The sequence below is a fragment of the Vigna umbellata genome, chromosome 3 (assembly GCF_029865625.1).
Source record: "Vigna umbellata cultivar VRB3 chromosome 3, Vumbellata_1.0, whole genome shotgun sequence".
NCBI lineage: Eukaryota > Viridiplantae > Streptophyta > Magnoliopsida > Fabales > Fabaceae > Vigna > Vigna umbellata.
Genome location: NC_142167.1, coordinates 7609142 through 7634004, shown reverse-complemented (window position 1 = coordinate 7634004; position 24863 = coordinate 7609142). Strand labels below are relative to the sequence as shown.

General features: G+C 31.1%; 1 protein-coding gene and 1 pseudogene across 2 annotated transcripts; both read left to right on the top strand.

Annotated features, from left to right (window-relative positions):
- Positions 1-7230: 7230 nt before the first annotated feature.
- Positions 7231-10287, top strand: LOC148201523 (berberine bridge enzyme-like 22 pseudogene; annotated as a pseudogene). The gene is made up of 2 exons (XR_015784634.1): positions 7231-7390; positions 8316-10287. The product of XR_015784634.1 is annotated as a berberine bridge enzyme-like 22 pseudogene (transcript).
- Positions 10288-22379: 12092 nt separating this feature from the next.
- On the top strand, positions 22380-24548 carry LOC148201522 (berberine bridge enzyme-like 22). Its single transcript, XM_088108642.1, has one exon. The coding sequence runs from the start codon at positions 22584-22586 to the stop codon at positions 24174-24176; it is 1593 nt and encodes a 530-aa protein (XP_087964768.1). The 5' UTR covers positions 22380-22583; the 3' UTR covers positions 24177-24548.
- Positions 24549-24863: the final 315 nt, after the last annotated feature.

Below are 24863 nucleotides of genomic sequence, written 5' to 3'. Positions count from 1 at the left end.
TTTTTCCAAGTGGGTGTTGCTCCCTCCACCACCACAGCCTTCTCCCTCCACCTCCCCTTTACTATTTTGCCCCTCAGTAAAATTTTATTTTTAGAATTATTGTTTTTTAATTTTACTCATTTATAACATATTTCACTGATAACCTACGTAGTTTCTTGTATGAGTAAAATATTTTTCTGCAAAGCTCAGTGATCGTGAAAAGAATTATCAAGCAATCTTCCTCTTGCTTTCGGTGCAGTAGGTGGTGCAGTGCGTTTGTGGTGTAATGTACTTGTCGTGGTTCCTCTCCAGGTACGTAGTCATAATCCTTCCAATAATCCTAAACCCTAAACTCTAAACCCTTCCAATAATCCTTCCAATAATCTTTCCAATAATCCTTTAACCCTAAAACGTAAAATGAAAACGAAGCCTAAACGGATGACATCCTTCAACGGATGTCAACATCCGTTTAAGGCAAAACGGATGTCGACATCCGTTTCGCCTTAAACGGATGTTGACATCCGTTGAAGGATGTCATCCGTTTAAGCTTTGTTTTAATTTTATGTTTCTGTTATTATTTTATTAGATATTTTAATATTTTGATTTATTATTTTTGAATATCTTTTTTAATGTATTTTAATAATGTATATTTATATTAGTTTATATTTAAATATTAAAATATTAAAATAATAAAATAATAAAAATAAAAAATTTTAACTTTAAGGATATAATTGGAATTAAAGATAATTGGGGAGGTGGAGGGAGAAGGATGTGGAAGTGGAGGGAGCAACACCCTTTCCAAGTTTCCTAACTTCTTTTTTAGTCTTTTTGGTGTGCGAAATTGTATCCGGGTGTTCCGACACATAAGTTAGTTATATGACATTCGCTTAGCATAATAAAATCTTAAATTTGGAATAAATGCAACATTTTTATACCTCATACTTATATTTATAGCTTTAGAGTCTCCAAACCATGTGGAAGTGTATCTGTCAAATATACTCTAATGCTCAAGTTAGTAATATAATTATTTGCTTAGTATAATAAAATCTTTAATTCACAACAAAACAATCATCGTTGTATTTCATATTTGTATTTATAGGTTTTGAGATAAACTTAAACACACTTTACATATAAACTTGATTATTGGTAATACTTATGATTATATTTAAAGTCTGACAGAACAGTTGACTGATTCGAGTTTTAGTATGCTTATATCGAAAACTATTCAATCAATAGTTGACAAGACGACCACATAGTACAGTATTTTTTTTAAAATTATGATAAATAAATGATTATGAATCTAAATTGAAATAAAATATATTATATGGTTTCAACATAAAAATTTATAAATCTTTATCAACATGTTATATATTAAATATTTTATTAATAAATATTTTAAAATATCAAATACGTATCCAACATGAATATAAAACACTAATTAAATTAAAGTATCGATGTATAAGGATTATCAATATTTTATGTGAAAGGTTCATGTATTATTATTATTTTATCTTTGTCATGAATACGTTCGAACGACCTTATCAGAAAAAATATTGATAGTTGACACAGTTCATTTTCATATTGGTTATATACATATTTATTTCTATTTTCTTAATTTTTATATACTTTTCACTACTACTTATCTTTCTACAATTTGGTCGTTATAATATTTATCTTCCGATTTTCATTTTAAGGATGAAACTGTTGCAACTTCACAATTTTCCTCTCTCATTTATCTTTTATTTTTTAAAAAAAATTGTTGTCATTAGAACTAGACAAAAGTAACTAAATTATATTAAACTATAATTAACTATATTATAGTAAATTAAAAGAAACTTAACTATTTGAGATAATAATTAAACTGCACTGTTTTAGAGTTTAATTTTTTTTAAAAAATAACTTATATCAGTTAATTAATAACTGCACTAGGTATTCAATTGTTAAGTACACTCTAGGTTAAAAAAGTGAACTCATAAATAAAATATATAATTATAGGCCTTTGTTTATATAGATTAAAAACTACATCTCTAAAAAATATTTCTAATATAGTATGACTTGAAATATTTTTATTTTATGACTTATCACAATTTAATATAAAGACTATGAATATCCTAAAATTATTTTTATTTACTTATTTTAAAAAAAAGTCACCATAAAGTTTTATCTATACTTTTATATATATATATATATATATATATATATATATATATATATATATATATATATATATTTAATAATATTATATTTTATAACTGTTTTCTCATACACACATCTTTATCTTTTTATTTTTACAAATATAATTAATTTTATTAATTTACAAAATAATTACCGGTTCTTGTAATATAATTACAATATAATAAAATTTAGTTTTTTTAAATATATTATCAATTTTAGTATAATTTAATAACATTATTTTATTTGAATAAGTATTATAATAATAGTTAACTTTTTAAAGAACTTTTAAGAGAATGTTTATTTATTTATCCCTATATATAATCTGAAAGATAATGAGGACATGCCTTTATTTTTATTCTTTTATGTTTGGGTTACTGAAAAACAAAAACAAAAAACGAAACAATTAAGTTAGCAAAATTTCAAACAAAAATAAAGCGTAATACATAGTTTGAAACCGTTAAGTAAACTGTTGATAGAGAAGTTTAGTTTTTTTAAACTGAACTAAAAAAATAATATAATTCAGTCGTCAATGTCCGGGTGTGACATACCCACCAGCTTCTGCATGATTCGTCCTCGAACCACACCGTACTGGAAGAGGCTAGGTTCTGATACCACTTATAAAAATAGTTTAGTTCTTATAATACAAAATAGTAGATAATTCATAGTTTACTGTAATTAAGTTAATTATGCTGAGTGCTAATTGTCATATTTCAAATTAGAACTATGATAAAATAGCAAACAAAAATCAATAATCGAAGGTCCAAACTGAAAATGTGATTACTGAATCCACCAATTCGTGAATGGCAAGTGTGGAAGTGTAATTAGCTTTTTCTCCCCTCAATTTTATTGACAGTTAATTTTAAAAATATAATTAAGAGTAAAATAAAATTGCCTATATTAGACTTTTAACATAATTTTATTTATTTTATCTTTTTTTATGTTTAATTTATGATATTTCTCAAATATTTATTTCTTGCAGTTACCCAAACACATAAACCAGGATATCTATTTCAACCTGTCTTTATGAACCAATAACAGTTTTAGAAAATAAGGTTTAAGCTTTAAAAATCTCTATATAACTCAATGGTTAGGTTGGTCTAAATAAAAAAATTGTAAAGAACGTAACATGTGATTATTCTTTAAGAGTTTAAATATTTTAAGCTATATATCTATACATACAACACGTGGTTAAACGATTAATTTATTATACTAGTTCATGTCTCCTGCATGTGATTATTTTTTGTAGAGTTTAATTTGTTTTTTTCTATTACTTTTCTTTTTTAAATATAATATAAAAATATTAATAGATATATTATCCTTATTTTATATTTATTTTTTATTTTTATCTTTTATCTTCAATTAGTTTGTTATTATTTTTTATCTGTATATTTTGAGTTTAGCTCGTATTACTTTTATTACAGACTATTTGTATCCATCACGTTGCTTATTTGACAAGGAATGTACAGTATTTGAATTATGTTATATAAAATAATAGCATATCTTTTTTATTTTTATTTTCGTGCAGATTTTATGGACATAAAATATACTTACCTAATTGTTAATTGATGAGTACAAAAATATTTAATAAAAGTTAGCTCGTGCAGATTTTATGGACATAAAATATACTTACCTAATTGTTAATTGATGAGTACAAAAATATTTAATAAAAGTTAGCTCATATGAGTATAGGTCGAGCATCATCTTTAAATATGAGTTAAAATCGAAAAGAGAGATTAAATTAAGTCAAAACATGTTTAACACCATTTAACTCTCGTTAGACTAATATTAAAGAGAATTTTATTATGAAATATATAAATACATGTTTGAGTTATTGTGATAGGTTGATTATATTAATATGTATTTATTGTTAAAATTGTTGTATTCTTACTTACTTTGCCATCGAAATATCATTTATCGATAAATCTTTTGTTCAACCGAATAATAACAACAAGGTTTAATACCTCTTTTGATCCCTCGAAAGGGGGCCAATGTTCAAATCGGTCCTACCTTTTTTTAGAAGTTCAATGTGTTCCCAACTTTGTAAAAAGTGTGCAATCAAGTCCTTTTTGGAAACGGCGTTGAGTTTTTAACGGAGCAGCTGACAGGGTGGACTGAAGTTAGCTACGTGGCTGTGTGTGGGTAATACGTGGCTGTGAGAGGGTGATACGTGGCTGTGAGAGGGTAAATGTGATAATATTACTAAGGTTAAGAAATCAGAAGTTAGGGTTTGAGGAGTTGCAGAGAAATTGGTGTTTGAGATACGAATGGCTTCTTCTGAAGGGTGTTCGTCGTGTTCGAGAAGTTGGGGCAAAGGATCTTCTCGGTGGTCCCATGGTTGTGGTGTGAGAGGAGGTGGGATAATCCCTACTTGTTACTGTGGTGAGGTGTTTGCAGCGTCTAATAATTCATCTTCTACCTTGTCTTGTTCAACTTCGAAAGTCAATGGTTGTGCATCGAGCTTCTTGAACAAAACGCCAGCGAATAATACACAGACGAAAAGTCTGGTGTTTCTACCGCCGTCGTCTTTGCCGTTTTCTACCCCCAAAAGTGCATCTACGTCTGCATCTGCATCTCCGGCTGATAATAGTGACACCACCAATTAAATAATTGGTGATTTTTCTATGACCAACTACTGTATTTTATTCTTGGATTATTGATGTAATTAATTAAGATATGCTAAGTAAAATTCAGCACAAAACACGTAAATAAATTATGAACATATTTACTCCTTTTTTGTTTTATATTTTTTGGATGAAATATACTTTATGAAACTGAACCAGAAGCTACTGCATTTGATATTGACTTGTATGAATAAGTCAGTAACTGTGGGTTCCCGATTGGATGCATGCTTTTGCTTTTCAATTGGGGAAAATTAACGTTCTATTTGGAATTTATTATTTAAGTTGTTTTGATTCATGTTTTGATGGGGATGCATAAGTTTAGAAGTTATTGTAGTGTAACTTCTTTATCAAACATAAACCCTAACCTGATTTGTGGTTTCCAATTTCAGTTTCAGATTTGCAGTATCCAATTCGCGCTTCAAATTTCAACAAACTTCTTCCACGATGATAAATCCCAAATTACCAATTTCTCTGTAACTCCTCAAACCCTAACTTCTGATTTCTTAACCTCAGTAATATTATCACATTTACCCTCTCACAGCCACGTATCACCCTCTCACAGCCACGTATTACCCACACACAGCCACGTAGCTAATTTCAGTCCACCCTGTCAGCTGCTCCGTTAAAAACTCAACGTCGTTTCCAAAAAGGACTTGATTGCACACTTTTTACAAAAGTTGGGACCACATTGAACTTCTAAAAAAAGGTAGGACTGATTTGAACATTGGCCCCCTTTCGAGGGACCAAAAGAGGTATTAAACCTAACAACAATGAAATGAAGAAAGAACAATGACATACGCTTGGAGTTAAAAGAGCGAATTAAAGCGAATTGTTGACCTCGATTCCAATATATATATATATATATATATATATATATATATATATATATATATATATATATTGAAAATATTTTTTATTTTATTATTATTTTAGTAAAATCTTAAATAAAGTTTAAATTGGCTTCGTAGTTGGTAAGTTTTTGCATGATTGTGACAATGTTTGTAAATGAACATGAGAATAATTTCTAAGTGTTGGCACATCCTCTTTTGATAGAAAAATTGAGGAAATTTTATAATGTATTAAAGGTAACGTCCCTTTTAGTTATCTTGGTGTATTAAACTTTGACTGATAGTTTGGTAATAAATTAACCTCTTGAAAAGGGAAACATAGTTTTAAGATTATAGATGTCAAATTAAATTATTGAATAAAATTAAACATAGTTTAGTCATTGTGAAATGGTCTATATATTTTATGTACTTCAAATTGTTGATGTCGGTGCAATTTATTCAAAGCCCAGTCAATCCATTGGTTAAATTATTACGGTTAGCTTTGGTAACTTTTTCTATCTATATGATATGGCACATTCATAATTATGGAAGATTTCAGAAATCTAAATGGTAAATGATTTTGTTGGATTTTGTCCAGAAAAACCTATGCATTATGACATATATATTACTCTCTCCATCTCAAAAATATATAAAATTTTACAGAATTAATTCAACCATCATTAATTTGTTTAATTTTTGTTGTCAATTGTTAATATGTTTAGTAGTATAAATAAATTATAATAATAAATTTTTATTACATTAGGAAAAGTTAAAAGATTTTCATTTTCTTAACTACAATAATGATGTGAAAACGGAGAAATTCTCAGCCACAAAAATCAGTCTCACATTTTTAATGTGAGAGCCAATCTGCTAGATACCAGACTTTTGTCCAAAACATGTTTAAGTGTGCTTTTTATTTATAAGAATAATTAATTATACATTATATAAAGATATCCTATAAATAAGTTAGAAAACAGGGACAATATTTAAAAGAAAGAAGAAGTTATTATTATCATCGTTATTATTTCTATATTTATTCATTCATACCAGACGGTCAGCAAAGTTAACAAACTCTATATAACTAGAAGGTCAACAAAGTAAACAAAAACATCAATCGGAAACTGGTTTTATAAGCGTAAATGATTAATATTAAGGAGATTAAGGTAAATCATGTTTAAAGATATTATATCTAGATTGGGTCGAGATTAAAACATTGCTAATCCTAAGTTCATGTCAAAAACTATAAATACAAGTTAAAGGTGAAAGATAGATAGAAGTAATTACTGTACATTTATTACTGTCATTGTCATATTGGATTATTGAACCGTTCAATTACTGACTTTGACATCAGACTATCTTTAACAGGTACACCTTCGGTCTGACGAGCAAACAAGAAACCCAAGAAACAAGACCGACACCAAGAAATGATAAATTGTGAAAGTATTCAGTGACTCAGTCGCATAATCGAATCAACTTCATACACTGAATAAAAAAAATGACAAAAAAGATATAAAATTATTATTATTACTATTACTATTATTATTATTATTTATTTATCTCATACTCACCCTATACAAATAATTGTATTTTTTTAAAATTGTTAAATTATTTTAGTTTTGAATCAAATAATAGTTTTGGATCTAATAACAGCTATATCGTTTTGCTACATCGTCTCGAAAGAACTGAGAGTGAAGGTTGACTTGCTGATTCGTCCAGAGCTGAAGCAGTAACCTCCATAGAAGCCGACAAATTCTTCCAAATCGAGATCAGTACGGACCGTCTGAAACGGTGAGCCCAAAACTTTCATCTCATACAAAACTTTGATTTCATACTATTTGAAGTGCTAATAATACATCTAACTAACTGCGAGAAGCTCTTTTTTGAGGATTTTAATATTACGCAGCTGCTGCGATCATAGGAGTAGTAAACATTGATTTCTTCTGTAAAAACTGTTTTCTTTTGTATTGGTTTCTTTGATAGAGATTTTAATTTCTTTTGTGTGAGCCACCGACTTCAAACAAAAAATAAATATATATTTACGTTTGTATATGTATATATGTGTAGATTTGAATTACATATTCAAGTTAAGCTTAAATTTTAGCTTTTTAGAAATTATTTTTGAAATGTACTAGAACATTTTCTTATTATCAAAATACATTCTGACAGATAGTTTCTAGAAATAACAGGAAAAAGAAAGGTATAGAGAGTGGAAAAAAGTTTTATCAGATAGAAAATGCTGTATGTTATTAAAGGGTCAAATATCAAGAAGTGAGTTATTTAACAGTCAATTATTTGTTGATAGAAGAGTAACTGAAAAAACATTGAATAAAGTAGCTGAATATTTAAGGTGCATATGAATGATCATTGTCTAAAATGTGAAACGGTTAAATTTGTCTTTTAGACTATAGACAGTGGATTAAGATAATTAGTTTCATCAACTTTAGAAGATCTATTTTCAAAAACTAGGCTTAGCCAAACATCCTACCGTTGGAAGGAAGTAGAAAAATCAACAAAGCAAGAGTGAATACTTAGCACAATACTTTATACGTGGCTGCCGATGTCAGATATGCCAATTACAAAGAAAAATTAAACATTAGCTTCTCTCTGCGTTGGAAATATCACTGCCCTCACTTTATTTATTTGGGATGATTTGGACTAATGGAAAAAAAAATATTAGCTTCACCATTTTCTCTGATACAATATTAATGTGCAGATGTGCATGTATATATGAAACATAACACAGTCAAACAAAAGCAGAGAAGAAAAGATGCAGATGAGTTATCTTGCAGTGTTTCTGATACTGCTTCTTCCAATCTCAAGTTCAGCTTCTACCTTGTTTGAAAAGAAATTCAAGGAGTGCTTCATAAATCAACTTGATGGGAATTCTGAATCCATTGAAAAAATCATCTTCACCACATCCTCTTCACTCTATACACCAATCTTGGAATCATTGGAGCAGAATCCTAGATGGTTGAATTCTTCAAGGAACCCTCTTCTCATTCTGACACCTTTCCATGAATCAGAAATTCAAGCAGGCATCAGATGCAGCAAAGAACTTGGGTTGCAGCTCAAAGTCAGAAGTGGTGGTCATGATTATGAAGGCCTATCATACCTCAGTAAGACCCCATTTGTCATGGTTGACCTCATCAACATCCGTTCCATTCAAATTAACCTTGCTGATGAAACAGCTTGGGTTCAGGCTGGGGCATCAGTAGGTGAACTTTACTACAAAATCTCAAAGTATAGTAAAGTTCATGGATTCCCTGCAGGAACCTGTCCAAGTGTAGGGATGGGTGGGCATATCAGTGGAGGGGGACAAGGTACCATTATGAGAAAACATGGCCTGGCAGCAGACCGTGTTGTTGATGCTTACCTCATTGATGCAAATGGGAAGATTCATGATAGAAAATCAATGGGAGAAGATGTTTTCTGGGCCATAAGAGGAGGTTGTGCTACCAGTTATGGAGTCATCCTTGCATGGAAGATCAGGTTGGTGAGAGTTCCAGCTCTTGTTACAGTGTTCAATGTTGAAAGAACATTGGAGGAAGGAGCCAACAATCTGATTCACAGGTGGCAACACATAGCACCCGAACTGCATGAGGATCTTTTCATCAGAGTAGTTGCTCAAAACAGTGGTGACAAATCAAAGACATTTAAAGCAGTCTTCAACTCTTTGTTCCTTGGAGGAATAGACAGGTTGTTGCCACTGATGAATGAGAGTTTCTCAGAACTGGGATTGCAGGCCAAAGACTGCATTGAAATGAACTGGATTCAATCAGTTATGTTCATTGCCGGATACAACAAAGATGACCCTCTAGAACTCTTGCTCGACAGAACTACCACATTCAAAAGCTCTTTCAAGGCCAAGTCTGACTATGTAAAGGAGCCAATACCAGAATCTGGTCTAGAAGGAGCTTGGAAAATGGTTGCCGAGGAAGATACAGTAGCAATGCTGATATTGGAACCTTATGGTGGCAGAATGAGTGAAATTTCAGAATCTGAAATCCCATTTCCGCACAGAAAGGGAAACTTGTACAACATACAGTACTTGGTGAAGTGGGAAGTGAATAGCAAGGAAGCATCCAAGAGGCATGAACTTTGGGCTAAAATGATTTACAAATACATGACTCCTTATGTCTCAAAATCTCCTAGAGCTTCTTACTTCAACTATAAGGATCTTGATTTAGGCCAAAACGAGCTTCACAACACAAGCTACTCAAAGGCTAGTGTTTGGGGCAAGAAGTACTTCAAGGGTAACTTCAGAAGATTGGCACAGATCAAAACAAAGTTTGACCCTCAAAATTTTTTCAGGGATGAACAGAGTATTCCTCTCCTGAAGTCCTTTTTTAACATAAAGGGCATACATGACATTATTGGGAGGAACTGGAAAAATTGTCTGGTACTTCAATTATGTTAGTATTATGATCAACCCTGAGTAAGGGATGCAAATTCAAAATGGATATGGTGAATTTTCGTAGTGGGTGTGGAGTTCTATAACACTTCAACAAGATGTCACAAGATACATAAGATTGTTTCCTCTTGCCAGTTATGTTAGTCTAGTGCATCACATTGGATTACTTTCAATGGTGAAGTGTTGAATGTTGTAATTTTGCACTGCACATTTAATCAAATTTTGTTAGACTTAATTACAATTTTCGCCCCTAATTTGATTGGAAGGTTGTAAATAGGGTTCCACTTTTGTTACTATTTTGGATGAAGTCTTTTTCCAAAGTCAAAAACTACATTTGAAAAGACACTCGAATTGATTAATGCATTAACTTCTATTAACAATTAGATGTCGCAAATCCAAGCAAATTTTAACTACACGTGGAGTAGAAATAAAAAAAATATATTAAATGATATATAAAAGAAATAAACACTTATAAATATTAAACTTTAATATTTTTTATGTTATATAATTATTTTGGAAATAATAACATACTATACAATATATTAAAAATATATAATTTTTTTTAAAAACATGATAAATAAATAATTATTATTATTATATGAATATAAATTAAAATCAAATATATTAAATGTTTTTAACATAAAAAATTATAAATTATTATTATCATAAAAATATAATTTGTTTATATATTCAATTATCAAACACGGATACCTATCGAACATAAATATGTGAGAAAAAGTTGACATAAATATCAATATGTAACAAATTGATGTATCGATGCGATGCATAATGAATATCCATATTTTATGTAAACCCGATTCATGTATTATTATATTATTATATTATTATATCTCTGTGATGAATATGTTCGAACGACCTTACCAGAAAAAATATTGATAGTTGACAGTTCATTTTCATATTGGTTACATACATATTCATTTCTAATTTCTTAACTTTTATATAGAAGCTTTTATTTTTCTATAATTTCACTGGAAGTGTAATTAGCTTCTTTTTAACATAATGTTCTTTTTTTTATGTTTATTTCATGATATTTCTCAAATATTTATTTCTTGACCAGTGTACCAGTAGGGGTCGGACGCTATATAGGCCGGACGTCCACAGTAGGCCAAACACGCTACTCTTCGGTGCACCAAACCGAACATCCGCGCGTCCGCTATCACGCAACCTTGCCCCACGTCATTCGGATAAACATGATGAGGCCGACCGGTCATACCGCTTGGTAACCATGCCGCCTACAGGGATCGGCTGGTTCAAAAACCAAACTCCGGGAGACCGACCGACCATACTGCTAATTAACCATGTTTAAGGTAAGCTGATGTTAAAAGCTATTGGGCTGAATTTGGGCCGTGATTAATTTTTCACTAATCCCAAGCCCATAGCGAAAACTATAAATACAGATTCAGGGTGAGTGGTAGATAGGTTGCATTTACTGCATATTTATTACTGTTCGATAGAAAAACGCCATTGCTCTCAACTGACTTTGGCATCAAAGAATCTTTCGCAGGTCTCCCACTCGCGAACTGAGGAGGAAATTAAGGACTGAGTATGGAGGATCGGACACACAAAGTACAAGCTGAGGAGGACGTGGAGACTTTGGACGACATTCCTTCACATCCGAAACAACCAGGATATATGTTTCAATCAATCAATAATAGGTTACCTTGTTTTAGAAAAAAAGATTTAAACTTTGAAAATCTCTATACAATTCAATGGTTAGGTTGTCCTAAATAAAAAATTATGAAAAATGTAACATGTGATTATTTTTTTAGAGTTTAAATATTATAAGCCATATATCTATACATACAACACATACTACTTCATGTCTCGTGCAACATGTGATTATTTTTTAAGAGTTTAATTTGCTTTTTCCTGTTGGATTACTTTTATTTTTTCAATATAAAAAAATAATACAAATTTGTAAAGAAATAGTAACAATTTGGTTTGTTTGAACATCATCTTGCAAATTCAAATGATATTTAATTCTTTTATAGATTGAAAATGCTCACGAGGGACAAAACTTATTAATTGTTTGGTCAATGATACACGAAATCATATCTCAAATTTCCTTGTTGCTTTGCTTAGTCTATATATATATATATATTATATAAATAAGTGAATAATTTAGACCTAAGTTTCATTTATCTATTTTGGCAACTGCTTGTTTGACACGGTATGTACAGTATTTGGACTGCGTTATAATAAAATAATAGCATATATATTGATGTTTATTTCCGTAGAATAAGTTGTATGTGAATAAAAAAAATATTTAATAAAACTTAGCTTATAGAAGCTATGGATAAGTTGAAGTGTAATATTATTCAAATAGAGAGGGCTTAATTTCAGTATCATTTATATATATATATATATATATATATATATATATATATATATATATATTCTTATCTAAGATCTTTTTTAATTGGTACAATTTAGCAATGTGTATCAAGTTTTAAGTTAAAAAAAATTCCTGTTTAAAAGGGACATGCTTTAAATCTAAGGGTATTTTAATAATTTTAAAATTTAATTTAAAATAAAAAAAATTATTTATGATCCATGAATTTATAATTGTTGTTGTCATGTGCATTAGTTGTTTTTTAAAATAAAAAATAAAATAAAAGTTAGTTATTTATTATCCATGACTTTAAGAATATTTTTAATTATAATACTTTTAAGAATATATCATTTTTAGGAATATATAATTTTGAGAAATGAATGTGATTACATAAAATAAATAAGACTTTTTATTATAATTTTTCACATATAACATTCGTGTAGTAGGTAATTTAATGTAAATTCTTGTTAAAATGTGAGATTTTAGAAGTGATTAATGTAAGGACTCTGAAAAATAGAAGTAATAGAGTAAATAGATGTATTAAAATAATGGAACCAATCTTTTGGTGGTAAAATACACCAACAGTATAAATAGGAAATTTTAACATTCGATTCATTATCTTAAAACTATGTATCTCTCTAAAACTTCTGTTTCCTACCTTTGCTCTCCCTTCTCTCTAGATTTCTTCAATCTTAGTTCATCTTTTCAACAATAAGGCACTGCCTAAGCAATCTTGGCACCAAGAGCTTCCATTCCACCGATCAATTTCTTGTTTTGGAGCTGGTAAGTTTATCTCTCTTTAATTCTTGAAATTTCTGCAATTTCTGGTACATGCAAACACTGTTCGGCTTGCATGTGTTCATGGGTTCTTCACCTGGGTCCTGATTTTGTTCCTGATTCGGTGGTTGGTTTTCTTTCACCGATCCAATGTCTGTAGGCTGTCTTAGGATCACTTTCGATTTAGCAACACTATGAAGAGGCTTAAATATGTCAAGTTGCTTTAAGGTAATGGAAACTAGTTAATTTAAATGTGATTTTCTATGTATGAAATTACTGTTTGGATGGTTGCATGTGTGTAACTTGAATGTTTGATTGAATTGTGTTGAATCTGTGAATGTTGGAACTTGTGAACTGTTGGAGTTTCTTTGCATAAGTGTTCGGTCTGTTCTGATCTTAAGGAAGTGGGTATGCGAAAATGAGAGTTTGGGGTTAAGAGTGAAATTTGTCAGTGGGGAGAATCTGGACAAGTGTAATTGGATCTGTTAGCACCTTTAAGTCCTTTTAAAATGTGTAAAAAGTAGGAAAATGAATTTTTGGTCATTGAGTTGTTGATTATGCAGAATTTGGAGTGAAATCTGGTATGTGACTCTTTGGTATATGTTAGAACGATTTTAGGTACCTTTAGATAGGCGCAAATTGGTATATGAATCATGTTTAGAGGATTAGAAGTTGGGAAGTTGTAGTAAATTGGTAAAGATAGTTGTTGATCATAATTCTGTAGTTATTCTGTAGAATTATGCAGATCGCCGAGTGTCATTCATTGACCGTTCGACTTTCTTCTTGTGTTCGGTTTTAACTGAGTTTTGCTTCCGTGGAGCTTTTCACTTAATGACCGATAGGTCTTGTGATAGTATTTAATTGAATATAGCGTTCGATCTAGTCATAACCTTTGATCTTAACCTAGTATTCGGCCTAGATAAAGTATCTGGTATAGTATAGGTTCTCGGTCTTACACTAGTACTCGGTTTGTATAGGTGTTCGGTCTTAACTGTGTTCAGCCTCTCATGGGCCTTACCTGTTAATGACCGTTCAGTCACTTTAGTGATTGGTTCTACCTGAGTATTTTGTCTAAGTCCAGAGTGTTCGGTCTTAGTGGGGTGTGTGGCCTCTTAGTAGCGCTCGGTCTTGCACTAGTACTCGATCTGGTATTGGTGTTCGGTCTTAGTGGGGTGTGACGTCTCTTAAGCAGTGCTCGATCTTGTACTTGCACACAGTTTCTTAATAGTTCTCAGTATTACATTAGTACTCAGTTTGTATTGATGTTCGGTTTAAGTTAAATAGCAATCAGTTCCTTCTAGTGGTCGGTCCTCAATAATGTTTGACCACTACTTCAATCTTATCTATTAGTGATCGTTCGGTCCTGATATTTGGGTAGTAAGTCACCGTTCGATCTCCAACGTTCACAGGAGGTTCAGTCTTACATAAGATTTTCCATTGTGGTTTGAGAACTTAATAAATTTAGTTATATGAATCTTTTGTGCATAAGTGATGGTGTGGTTATTTTATTAAGGTATTATGTTCCAATTGGTATGAAAGAGAATTCCAAGGAAGGATATCTCGGTGCTGGTTATCAAGGTGGTAAAGTATGAATATGGATAGCGAAATCCACGGCGTTCATCCTGAAATTCTGATGATTACCAATTCTCAAGTAGAGATGGGTAATGCATTGTGTGAGAATGTCAGGAGGTCCTAGCCTATAGGGTCTTAGGTGAGTTATAACGGATTAACCTCGGGTGATAGCTGATGGTTTTTCAGTTACTACACCCCCGGGTGCACGAACAACCTCAAGCTATATATTCATACAATCCAGATGGTCAAGTCAAGTGTTCGATCATTGCCTGTAATGTATGATCGGTCATTGTATGCTTGAAATGCTCGGTTGACACATGCTTATGTATTTGTTTAATTTGCATTATCTGTGTAATCAATTAAATTACTCTAGCTAACCCTTTTTTTTCTGTCTTGTCATGTTTATCCGTTCAGTTTTTCTTTGCAATGATCATCTTGTGGATGTGAGCAGAGGGAGAGGAGTTTCCGTCTGGAGCAAGTAATGGAGGGAGAGGATCCACCTGTTTAGCATAAGACCGTTCGGTCTTGTACATCGTTCCGTATCAGCATAGGAATTTTGTAAAGTTTTTAATCTTCTGGTTATTTTAGAGTAACTGTAAGTTAACTTTCTTTACTGTAACTGTTCTACCTTATTATTATGTGATGTCTCATTAATATAGTTTCATACTATATATTTGGGATGTTACAATTAATACGTATTATTTTAGAAGTGCACTTTGAGAAAACCTTAGCAGGGCGTTTGGCTTACAAGTTGTTATAAGTACATGTTTTTAATATCATAACACCAAATACATTATACACTATTTAACCTAAAGGTTAAAAAACATGCATCCAATAACAAATATATAGAAAATCTTTTTCATTTATATTTAACTAAGGTTACAAAGAACTTATTAAGGGAAGAGATTAAATTACACAAAATAAAAGCTACTTCACTGTGATTGTAAAATAAAATTAAAAGATAAAAATATAAATAAGGATAGCACCTTAGAGGAGATCCATGAAATAATAATCATTACTTTTAACATAAAGAAAATATGTTATTAAAAATATAAATAAAAGTTGCAAAAGAAATCTGTTACCAAAATGTTGCCAGGAGATGACATTAATGATGCACTCATTTTTAAAAAACAACTGATACACGCGGCAGCAACTATAAAGTCATGGATCATAAGTAAGTACTTTTTATTTTATTTTTTATTTTAAAAAACCACTAATACACGTGGTAACAACTACAAGTCATGGATGATAAATAACTATCTTTTATTTTTTCTATTTAAAATTATTAAAATACCCTTGGATTTAAAGTATGTTTCTTCTTAAACGAGAATTGTTTTTGTAACTTAAAATTTGGTACACTTTGCTATAATGTATTAACTAAAAAAAATCTTACAAAACCCTATATATATATATATATATATATATATATATATAATTGAAAATATTTTTTATTTTATTAATATTTTAGTAAAATATTAAATAAAGTTTGTAAATGATAGTTGGTAAGAATCTTCTCCTTGTTTTTTTATTTTGAAAAAGAAGTTTTGAGTTGAAGAATTATTGAACTTGTATAATCTAAACACATGCTTCCTATGGCTGATATATTATATTTCTTTTATTCATGTGATTTTTTTTTCTCTATAACTTCTCCTCTAGATTTTCAATTTTTTTGTAAGTTTCAAGAGTAATTCATCAAAAGTAAAGAGAAAAAAAAATCAGAAATACAACTCTTTTACTTTGTTTTAAAAATTTAACTTTTTTTTATAGAAATTTATCACACTGTCTTAGCAACTAAGTGAAGATCACAAAATACTTGTTAAGCATAAGAATGAATTTAGTTTTTCTAATTTACTGCTATTTTAATTAATTAAATAATTATTTTGGTCTCCTATGAGTTTATTCTCTGCACTAATTTGAATTTTCTAACTTTACTCATTAATGGCTTGTGGAAAAGCAGCCCTGTGTGCTGAAGATAATTTGCAAGTGATAAGTTTAGCAGCCAAGTCAATATAATATTGTCTTTCTATTTAAATTAATTAATTAACATTTGACCAAAATATTTAACCCTTTTTATTATTTATTTGATTAAAAAAACATTTTTATTTAGTAGAGACGTGTTTCCAACCCTAAGAAATTCTCATCTTTAAGTTTTATGTCCTATTAATGTAACATTTTTTTACACTTTTAATTATGAAAATCACTTTACTATCTTAAATTTTATAAATAAATCCTTTAAGAAAACTATTAATTTAGTCAACAAATGCAACGAAAACTTATGATCAAATGATGGCCCCGTGAAGATAAAATTTTAGAAATTTGAAAGTTGTTGTCATTGCAATAGGAGACAAATGTGCATAATCTCATCAATGCTATTGAAAAAAGAATAGAAATTTAAAGTTTACTCGTCTAAGTTGAAATTTTAAATCCATTAGAATAAAGATTCAGATTCTAAACTCGTGTATGGTGGTGTACCACAAATCAGAGTAAGAAGAAATTAATAAAATATTAAAATAAAAAAATACAGACAAATGAACGTGGATCTTTTTTTTTATTTTTAAGAAATCTTAAATTTTATGTTAAGTCTTAACAAGAAACTATTTTAAAAGGGAAAAAATAGCTCTTAAAGTAAAGTGGATTTAAATTTTTTTAATAACAAATTTATCTGAATATTTAATAAATTTGATTTAATTTATCAAATATTATGATGATAGAATTATATGCTACAGGGTAGTTAAATAAGTCAGTAGTTAACTTATTAGTATTATTAAATATAATGAACTTTTTTTATTTAGTTACATTTTAAAAAATATATAAAAGCACCTAAAATTATAATATATCAATACAGATGAATAATTTAAATAAATTAGTAAAAAAAACATGAGGTGACAATATTTGCTGGAAAACCAGCTAAACTAGAAGCAATTGAATTTGAATATAGTAAGAGGTTTGAAGTAATTAAAATTGAGATATTTTTTGTCAAAAGTCAGAAATCTCCGTTGATAATTGATTTGACTTTTTATTTATAAATATTAAACAACTCAGATCCGCAGCCATTAAAAATTATGAAGTTTGAATTAAGGGATCATATTCACTAGTTAAAACTAAAGACGTACCCAAAAATACATTTCCTAATATTTACTTCGTAAATTTTAAAATATTTCAGATTTGATACTTAAATCAAATTTACGATAATTAATAATTTAAAATTAATACAAAAGTTGAAAACTGGTTATTATCATTATTTATTATAAGAAACACTTATTAGAAATAAAAAACTTTCTTTTCCTTAAGGACGTAATTTTAGAGTGTAAGAATTTATTATAATTTCAGAGTTAAGTTCTCGTGTTTTATTTATATAAGTTCACATGTTTATAATATCATTTTTTTATATTATATTTTAGCAATTAATTGATCTACTATATTTGATTTATTATTTTTTTATAAAATTATGTTTCTTCAAAGAAAATACAATATTCGATAATAGATTGTTTGTCGATAGACGAACCTGTCTAATTTGTATTACAGTATCCAAAGACTTGGAAGCTTCATTTATCTTTATATAACAATCCTTGGTCAGAAGCCTTTTTGGTGTACTTTAGAATGTTAACGATAGTATTCCAATGACCAACACATAGAGTCTACATGAACTGACTAACTACTCAAACTACAAAAGATAAATATGGCCTTATAATGGTGAAATAAATAAGATTTTCAACCAATCTTCTATATCTCTCTAGATCAGAGAATAATTCACCTTTTTCTGTCATTAATTTCTGATTTGGGTCCATAGGACTGTCTATCAGCCTACAATTAATCATGTTTGTTTCTTGTAATATATCAAGAGCATACTTTCTGTGGGAGATTACAATTCTATCTTTTGATTGAACTACTTCAATGCCTAAGAAGTATTTGAGATCCTTGGTTTGAAAATGTCTACACAAGTACTCTTTCAATGATATTCACATAATATCATTTCTTGTGATGTCTATTGAATAACCAAAATTTCCCGAGCGATGTATGATAGTAAAAGACCGAAGGATCTACTTCATTGCATTTTAGTCGAAGTTTTTGAACAATGAAGTTGAATTTTCCAAACCAAGCACGTGGTGATTGCTTGAGACCATATAGAGAGTAGTTGCATACCATAATAGACTCTCCCTAAGCAACAAACCCAAGAGATTGCTCCATATAAACTTCTTCCTCAAGATCACCGTGGAGGAAGACCTTTTTTATATTCAATGGATGAAGTGGTTAGTGACGAATTACTGACATTGTAAGAAAGAGACGAATACTAGTCATATTGGCCACGATAGAGAAAGTGTCATAATTATAAACCTGAGTGTACCATTTTGTGACTAACCAGGCTTTGAGCCAATTACTTTCACCATTAGGGGCCAACTTTAATTGCATACACCCATTAGTAACCAACTTCCTTTTTGTCTGGTGGAAAGGGCACAAGCCCTTAAGTATTACTGAGGTCAAGAGCATGCATTTATGCAATCGTGGCTTGTCGCCATCCAAGATGATTAAGTGTTTCATTTACATTTTTGGGTATAACCATAGAAGTCACTAAAGATAAAAGAGAATAATAGGAAGGCAACAATCTATGATAGGTGAGGAAATTATAAATGGGATGTGGGTTTCAAGTGGAACGAGTATCGTTTTATATATCAATGGGTCATCCTGAATCATCTTCACCTGGAGACGTGATATGAAGTGACGAGGGAGAAGAATCTAAAGTAGGGGATTTAGCATTTTCTTGGAGAAATGGGCTATCCATCAGAGTCTTGTGTTGAAAGATATCAATATGTGGAGATAAGGGTTCAGGAGGACTTTGACTAAGACTTGGATTGACAAAGACATTGGAAATATTGGATTCAACCATTGTAATAGAGAAGACTTACTTGAGGATATGAACATCTTGAATAAATGGAGAGAAGTAAGGAGTTTGTTCAAATAATGTAACATTGGCAGACATGTAGTACTTCTTGATTTCTCGATAGTAACCCCAATACCCTTTTTGAAGTCGAGAATAACCTAAGAAGATACACTTGATAGCACAAGTAGAAAGTTTGTCTAGTTCTAGAGACACGTATTGAACAAAACATACACAACAAAAATTGAAGGAGAGGTGCGAAAGAGATGATTATTTGGAAAAAGAATGGAGAAAAAGACTTTATGATTGAGAAAGGAGGATGACATTCTAGTAATAAGAAAGCAAGAAGTTAATATGGCATCCCTTGTGTGATGGATAGGAATATGGGCACTAAGCAAAAGGGTATGAACAATTTCAACCAAATGTTTATTTTTCCTTTCTGTTATACCATTTTGTTGTGGTGTATGAGGACAAGTGGACTGATGTAATATACCATGTGAACTAAAGATTGTAGAAAAATTGGATGAGAAATACTCTTTTGTTAACTAGCTTAAGGAAATTAAACTAAAAGGACAATTAAGAACAAAAATGATAGACTTCATATTTAGGGAGGGAGACAGGGAGACATGATCGACTCCCTTTGAGGAAGTTTTAGAGCTACTTACAAGGGTTATTAAATGAGGTTTTTCTTGAAAGGAAATGATTGAGAACAAAGAGGTATTACCAAAGATGTAATTAGAAGAACTTGAGTCAATTACTCATGAATTTTGACCTTCCATAGATTGAGAAACGTAAGTTGTTATTGTACTTGGAGATTGAGATGTTAGTGTCAAGTTGTTAGACTTGAACCATAATTACTCTTGATATTCGTCCTCACTGAACTTGGAGTTGACAATTTCATCCTTAGAGATATTGGTTGTTTTGGAAGGAAAATCATGCAAGGAGTATTAATTTTCTTGAGTGTAACCCATCCTTTATAGTATGTGCACTGAGGACATCCTCAACCTCTATGTCCTCATCCTCTAGTGTCACATCCTTCTTTTCATCGTATGACAACCATGACAAATGGTTCCACTAGCTTATAAGCTTTTTGAGTTTGAGGCACCAGAACACGAAGAAGGTGTGTGGTCAAGGTCTCCATGGGAGGGACCTCATGACTAGTCAGAAGTTGATCTATAATATGATCAAATTCTGGATGTAAAGCATGAAGGATCAACACCATATAATATTTGTCAAATTTATTCTTGATTTCCTCTAAAGATTTGACTTTGAAGAACACCTTTAATTGTTCCACAACTGATTGGGCTTCCATGAAGGATATCATATCATGGTCTGCCATTTTGAGATATACAAGCTTGTTTATCGTATCATAAAGACTTTGAATATCATTAGCATAGATGCTTTGAGCTTTTTTCTAAAAGGAGTGACATATTTTGAAAGCCCTAAGGGACATAAGAGGTTTCAATTCCACAAATTGCCACAACACGACTCATAATTGGAAATCTGTTTGTTTCCACTATTCAGTTTTTTAGTAAACACATGGCTTCCATCTTGCTCAAGGTGGTCATAATAAAATAACACTTCCAGTTGTCATCTTGAAATAAAATTTTGAAAGTCAGAACAGAGAGAAGGGGTCCAACGACAATTATGGAGGTGACTCGGTGTCATTCCGATGAGCGGATGACGGTGTGTGGAGAACACGTGTATGTTGTAACATACAAAGATGATGCATGTGGAGGAAAATTGGCCTTTGAAACTAGCAGGGTTGGTTATCATGTGGAGAGGCGATCTAGATCCGATGGTCGCTTAACGAAACTACGACAATGAAAGATGTCAAACGACAAAGAAACAACTAAGAATAGTGGTTGGCAATGTTGGATAGTTTCAAATGGTAGCAAACAACTGCAGATAGAGGTGAAAAATAGCAAAACGACGTTGGACAATTGTGGACATCGACAAATGGTGTCGAAAAATTGCATACAACCATAACTAGTGTAGATGGATAAGGCAAGACGAAAACCAGAGTAGAATCAATCCACTCTAATACCCACTTGAGATTAAAACAGAGAAATATATTTCTAGAAGAATGATCTCATGGTTCTCTATTTGTATATTTAAAAGTTGATAGAATAGAAAGATGAAATATAAAAAACATTATATTTAGACACAAAACTAAGTATAGAAGTTATCCAACACTCAGTCACATACCTTAAACATAATGATTACATAAACTTACTAATTATTTCAACAAATTAAAAATATTCTTTATAAGTATTAGTGAAAGAACATGTACACAAATGCATGTGTTTATTTTTCTTTTATAAAAAAAATAAATTTATTATTATTATAATTTGTACAATTTTACTGAAATGGTTTTATTAATTTTAAAAATGGTTAAATTTAAAAAGTATCAAATAAAAAATTATTAAATTTAAAAAGCCATCACGCAAAAATGTAAAATTGGTAAAAAAAATATTTTAATATTAAAAAATGATTATCTGAATGATGAAAGTGACAAAAAAATGTATACATAAAAAGGATCTCCTCTGTAATAGTTATAGATAATAGATTTTCTCAATTTATATTGTGATGGTGTTAATTAGCACTTAAAAAGTTAACAAAATTACCTAATAAACAACAACAAAGACATTTAATGTTCCTTAATATAAGGATCTAAGATATCAAAACATTGTTTGTACAGTGACAAACACAGAGAACTTCTGTGTAAGAGCTAAAAGAAAAAAAAATGAAAAGTAATCATATCAGACAGTTATTTAAACCAGTATTTTACTCATGTTCCATTTCTTTCGCTGCAAATCTTGAACATGAAAAATGGCTTAGAAAAGTCAAATCAACATATATTTAGCTTCCGCAAGTTCTCTTCCTCAATATTCTATCTTTTCATGTGAACATGAATTACATATATGTATGTGTATAAATGTGTGTTGAGTTATGAAACTTAACTCAATCAAGCAAAAGCAGAGAAGAAAACATGCAGATGAGTAATCTTGCTGTGTTTCTGATACTGCTTCTTCCAATCTCATGTTCATCTTCAGCTTCTACCTTGTTTGAAAAGAAATTCAAGGAGTGCTTCATAAATCAACTTGATGGGAATTCTGAATCCATTGAAAAAATAATCTTTACCACATCCTCCTCACTGTATACACCAGTGTTGGAATCATTGGAACAGAATCCTAGATGGTTGAATTCTTCAAGGAACCCTCTTCTCATTCTGACACCTTTCCATGAATCAGAAATTCAAGCAGGCATCAGATGCAGCAAAGAACTTGGGTTGCAGCTCAAAGTCAGAAGTGGTGGCCATGATTACGAAGGGCTATCATACCTCAGTAAGACCCCATTTGTCATGGTTGATCTGATCAACATCCGTTCCATTCAAGTTAACCTTGCTGATGAAACAGCTTGGGTTCAGGCTGGAGCATCGTTGGGTGAACTTTACTACAAAATTTCTAAGGAAAGCAAAGTGCATGGATTCCCTGCAGGAACCTGTCCAAGTATAGGGATAGGTGGGCATATCAGTGGAGGGGGACAAGGTACCATTATGAGAAAACATGGCCTGGCAGCAGACCGTGTTGTTGATGCTTACCTCATTGATGCAAATGGGAAGATTCATGATAGAAAATCAATGGGAGAAGATGTTTTCTGGGCCATAAGAGGAGGTAGTGCTACCAGTTATGGAGTCATCCTTGCATGGAAGATCAGGTTGGTGAGAGTTCCAGCTCTTGTTACAGTGTTCAATGTTGAAAGAACATTGAAGGAAGGAGCCAACAATCTGATTCACAGGTGGCAACACATAGCACCCGAACTGCATGAGGATCTTTTCATCAGAGTAGTTGCTCAAAACAGTGGTGACAAATCAAAGAAATTTAAAGCAGTGTTCAACTCTGTGTTCCTTGGAGGAATAGACAGGTTGGTGCCACTGATGAATGAGAGTTTCTCAGAACTGGGACTGCAGGCCAAAGACTGTATTGAAATGAATTGGATTCAATCAGTTATGTTCGTTGCCGGATACAACAAAGATGACCCTCTAGAACTCTTGCTCGACAGAACTACCACTTTCAAAAGCCCTTTCAAGGCCAAGTCTGACTATGTAAAGGAGCCAATACCAGAATCTGGTCTGGAAGGAGCTTGGAAAATGGTTGCCGAGGAAGATACATTGGCAATGCTGATATTGGAACCTTATGGTGGCAGAATGAGTGAAATTTCAGAATCTGAAATCCCATTTCCGCACAGAAAGGGAAACTTGTACAACATACAGTACTTGGTGAAGTGGGAAGTGAATAGCAAGGAAGCATCCAAGAGGCATGAACTTTGGGCTAAAATGATTTACAAATACATGACTCCTTATGTCTCAAAATCTCCTAGAGCTTCTTACTTCAACTATAAGGATCTTGATTTAGGCCAAAACAAGCTTCACAACACAAGCTACTCAAAGGCTAGTGTTTGGGGCAAGAAGTACTTCAAGGGTAACTTCAGAAGATTGGCTCAGATCAAGACAAAGTTTGACCCTCAAAATTTTTTCAGGAATGAACAGAGTATTCCTCTCCTCAATTCCTTTCATTCTTAATGGGGTATGACGTTATGTCGAACACCTTCAACATTTTGTAGTGCTTCACTGTTATGTTCATTTTCTGCTTTGTGTTGTTGCTAATAACAGAATCTGGAATGGTATGCTGCTTTTGCAAACATTTCAAAGGTTGGGGATGGAAATTTGAAATGGATATGATATATTTTGGTAATGGTTATGGACTTGTGTAAAATGTCATGAAGTAACGAAATATCATAAGGAATGCTAAAAATATCTTGCTAATGTTTTGCAGTGCTTATGAACAGATACAAGAATTCTAAGTGCAACTGTTATTGATGCCAAATCATGGTACCACACTATGGTGTAAACGTTGACAAGCATATTAGAATGATCTTTTTGATTATTCTTGTTCATTTGGTTGATTCTTTCATTCTCTAATCTTCATCATTTTAGTATAATCAAATGTGAGGCATGAATTAATCCTTAACAAAATTTTTTTTTACATCTTTAGGCAAATTTGATGCAGTAATTATGAAAATAGGAAAATTTTTAAAACATTTGTGAGAATAGGCAAGTTGTGGGGCCTCTACTCGACTTTAAATGGAGAAATGGAGAAGTCTTGTACCTTCCACATGACTTTTGTTTTCGCTGTGATGAAATTGAAAGTAGTCAGCCTCCCAAGAACTTTAATGTGATGGAATCGATTACATCACATTGAAATCGTTA

Coding starts and splice junctions, on each gene's coding strand:
- LOC148201522 (XM_088108642.1), top strand. CDS start 22,584: ATGCAGATGAGTAATCTTGCTGTGTTTCTGATACTGCTTCTTCCAATC.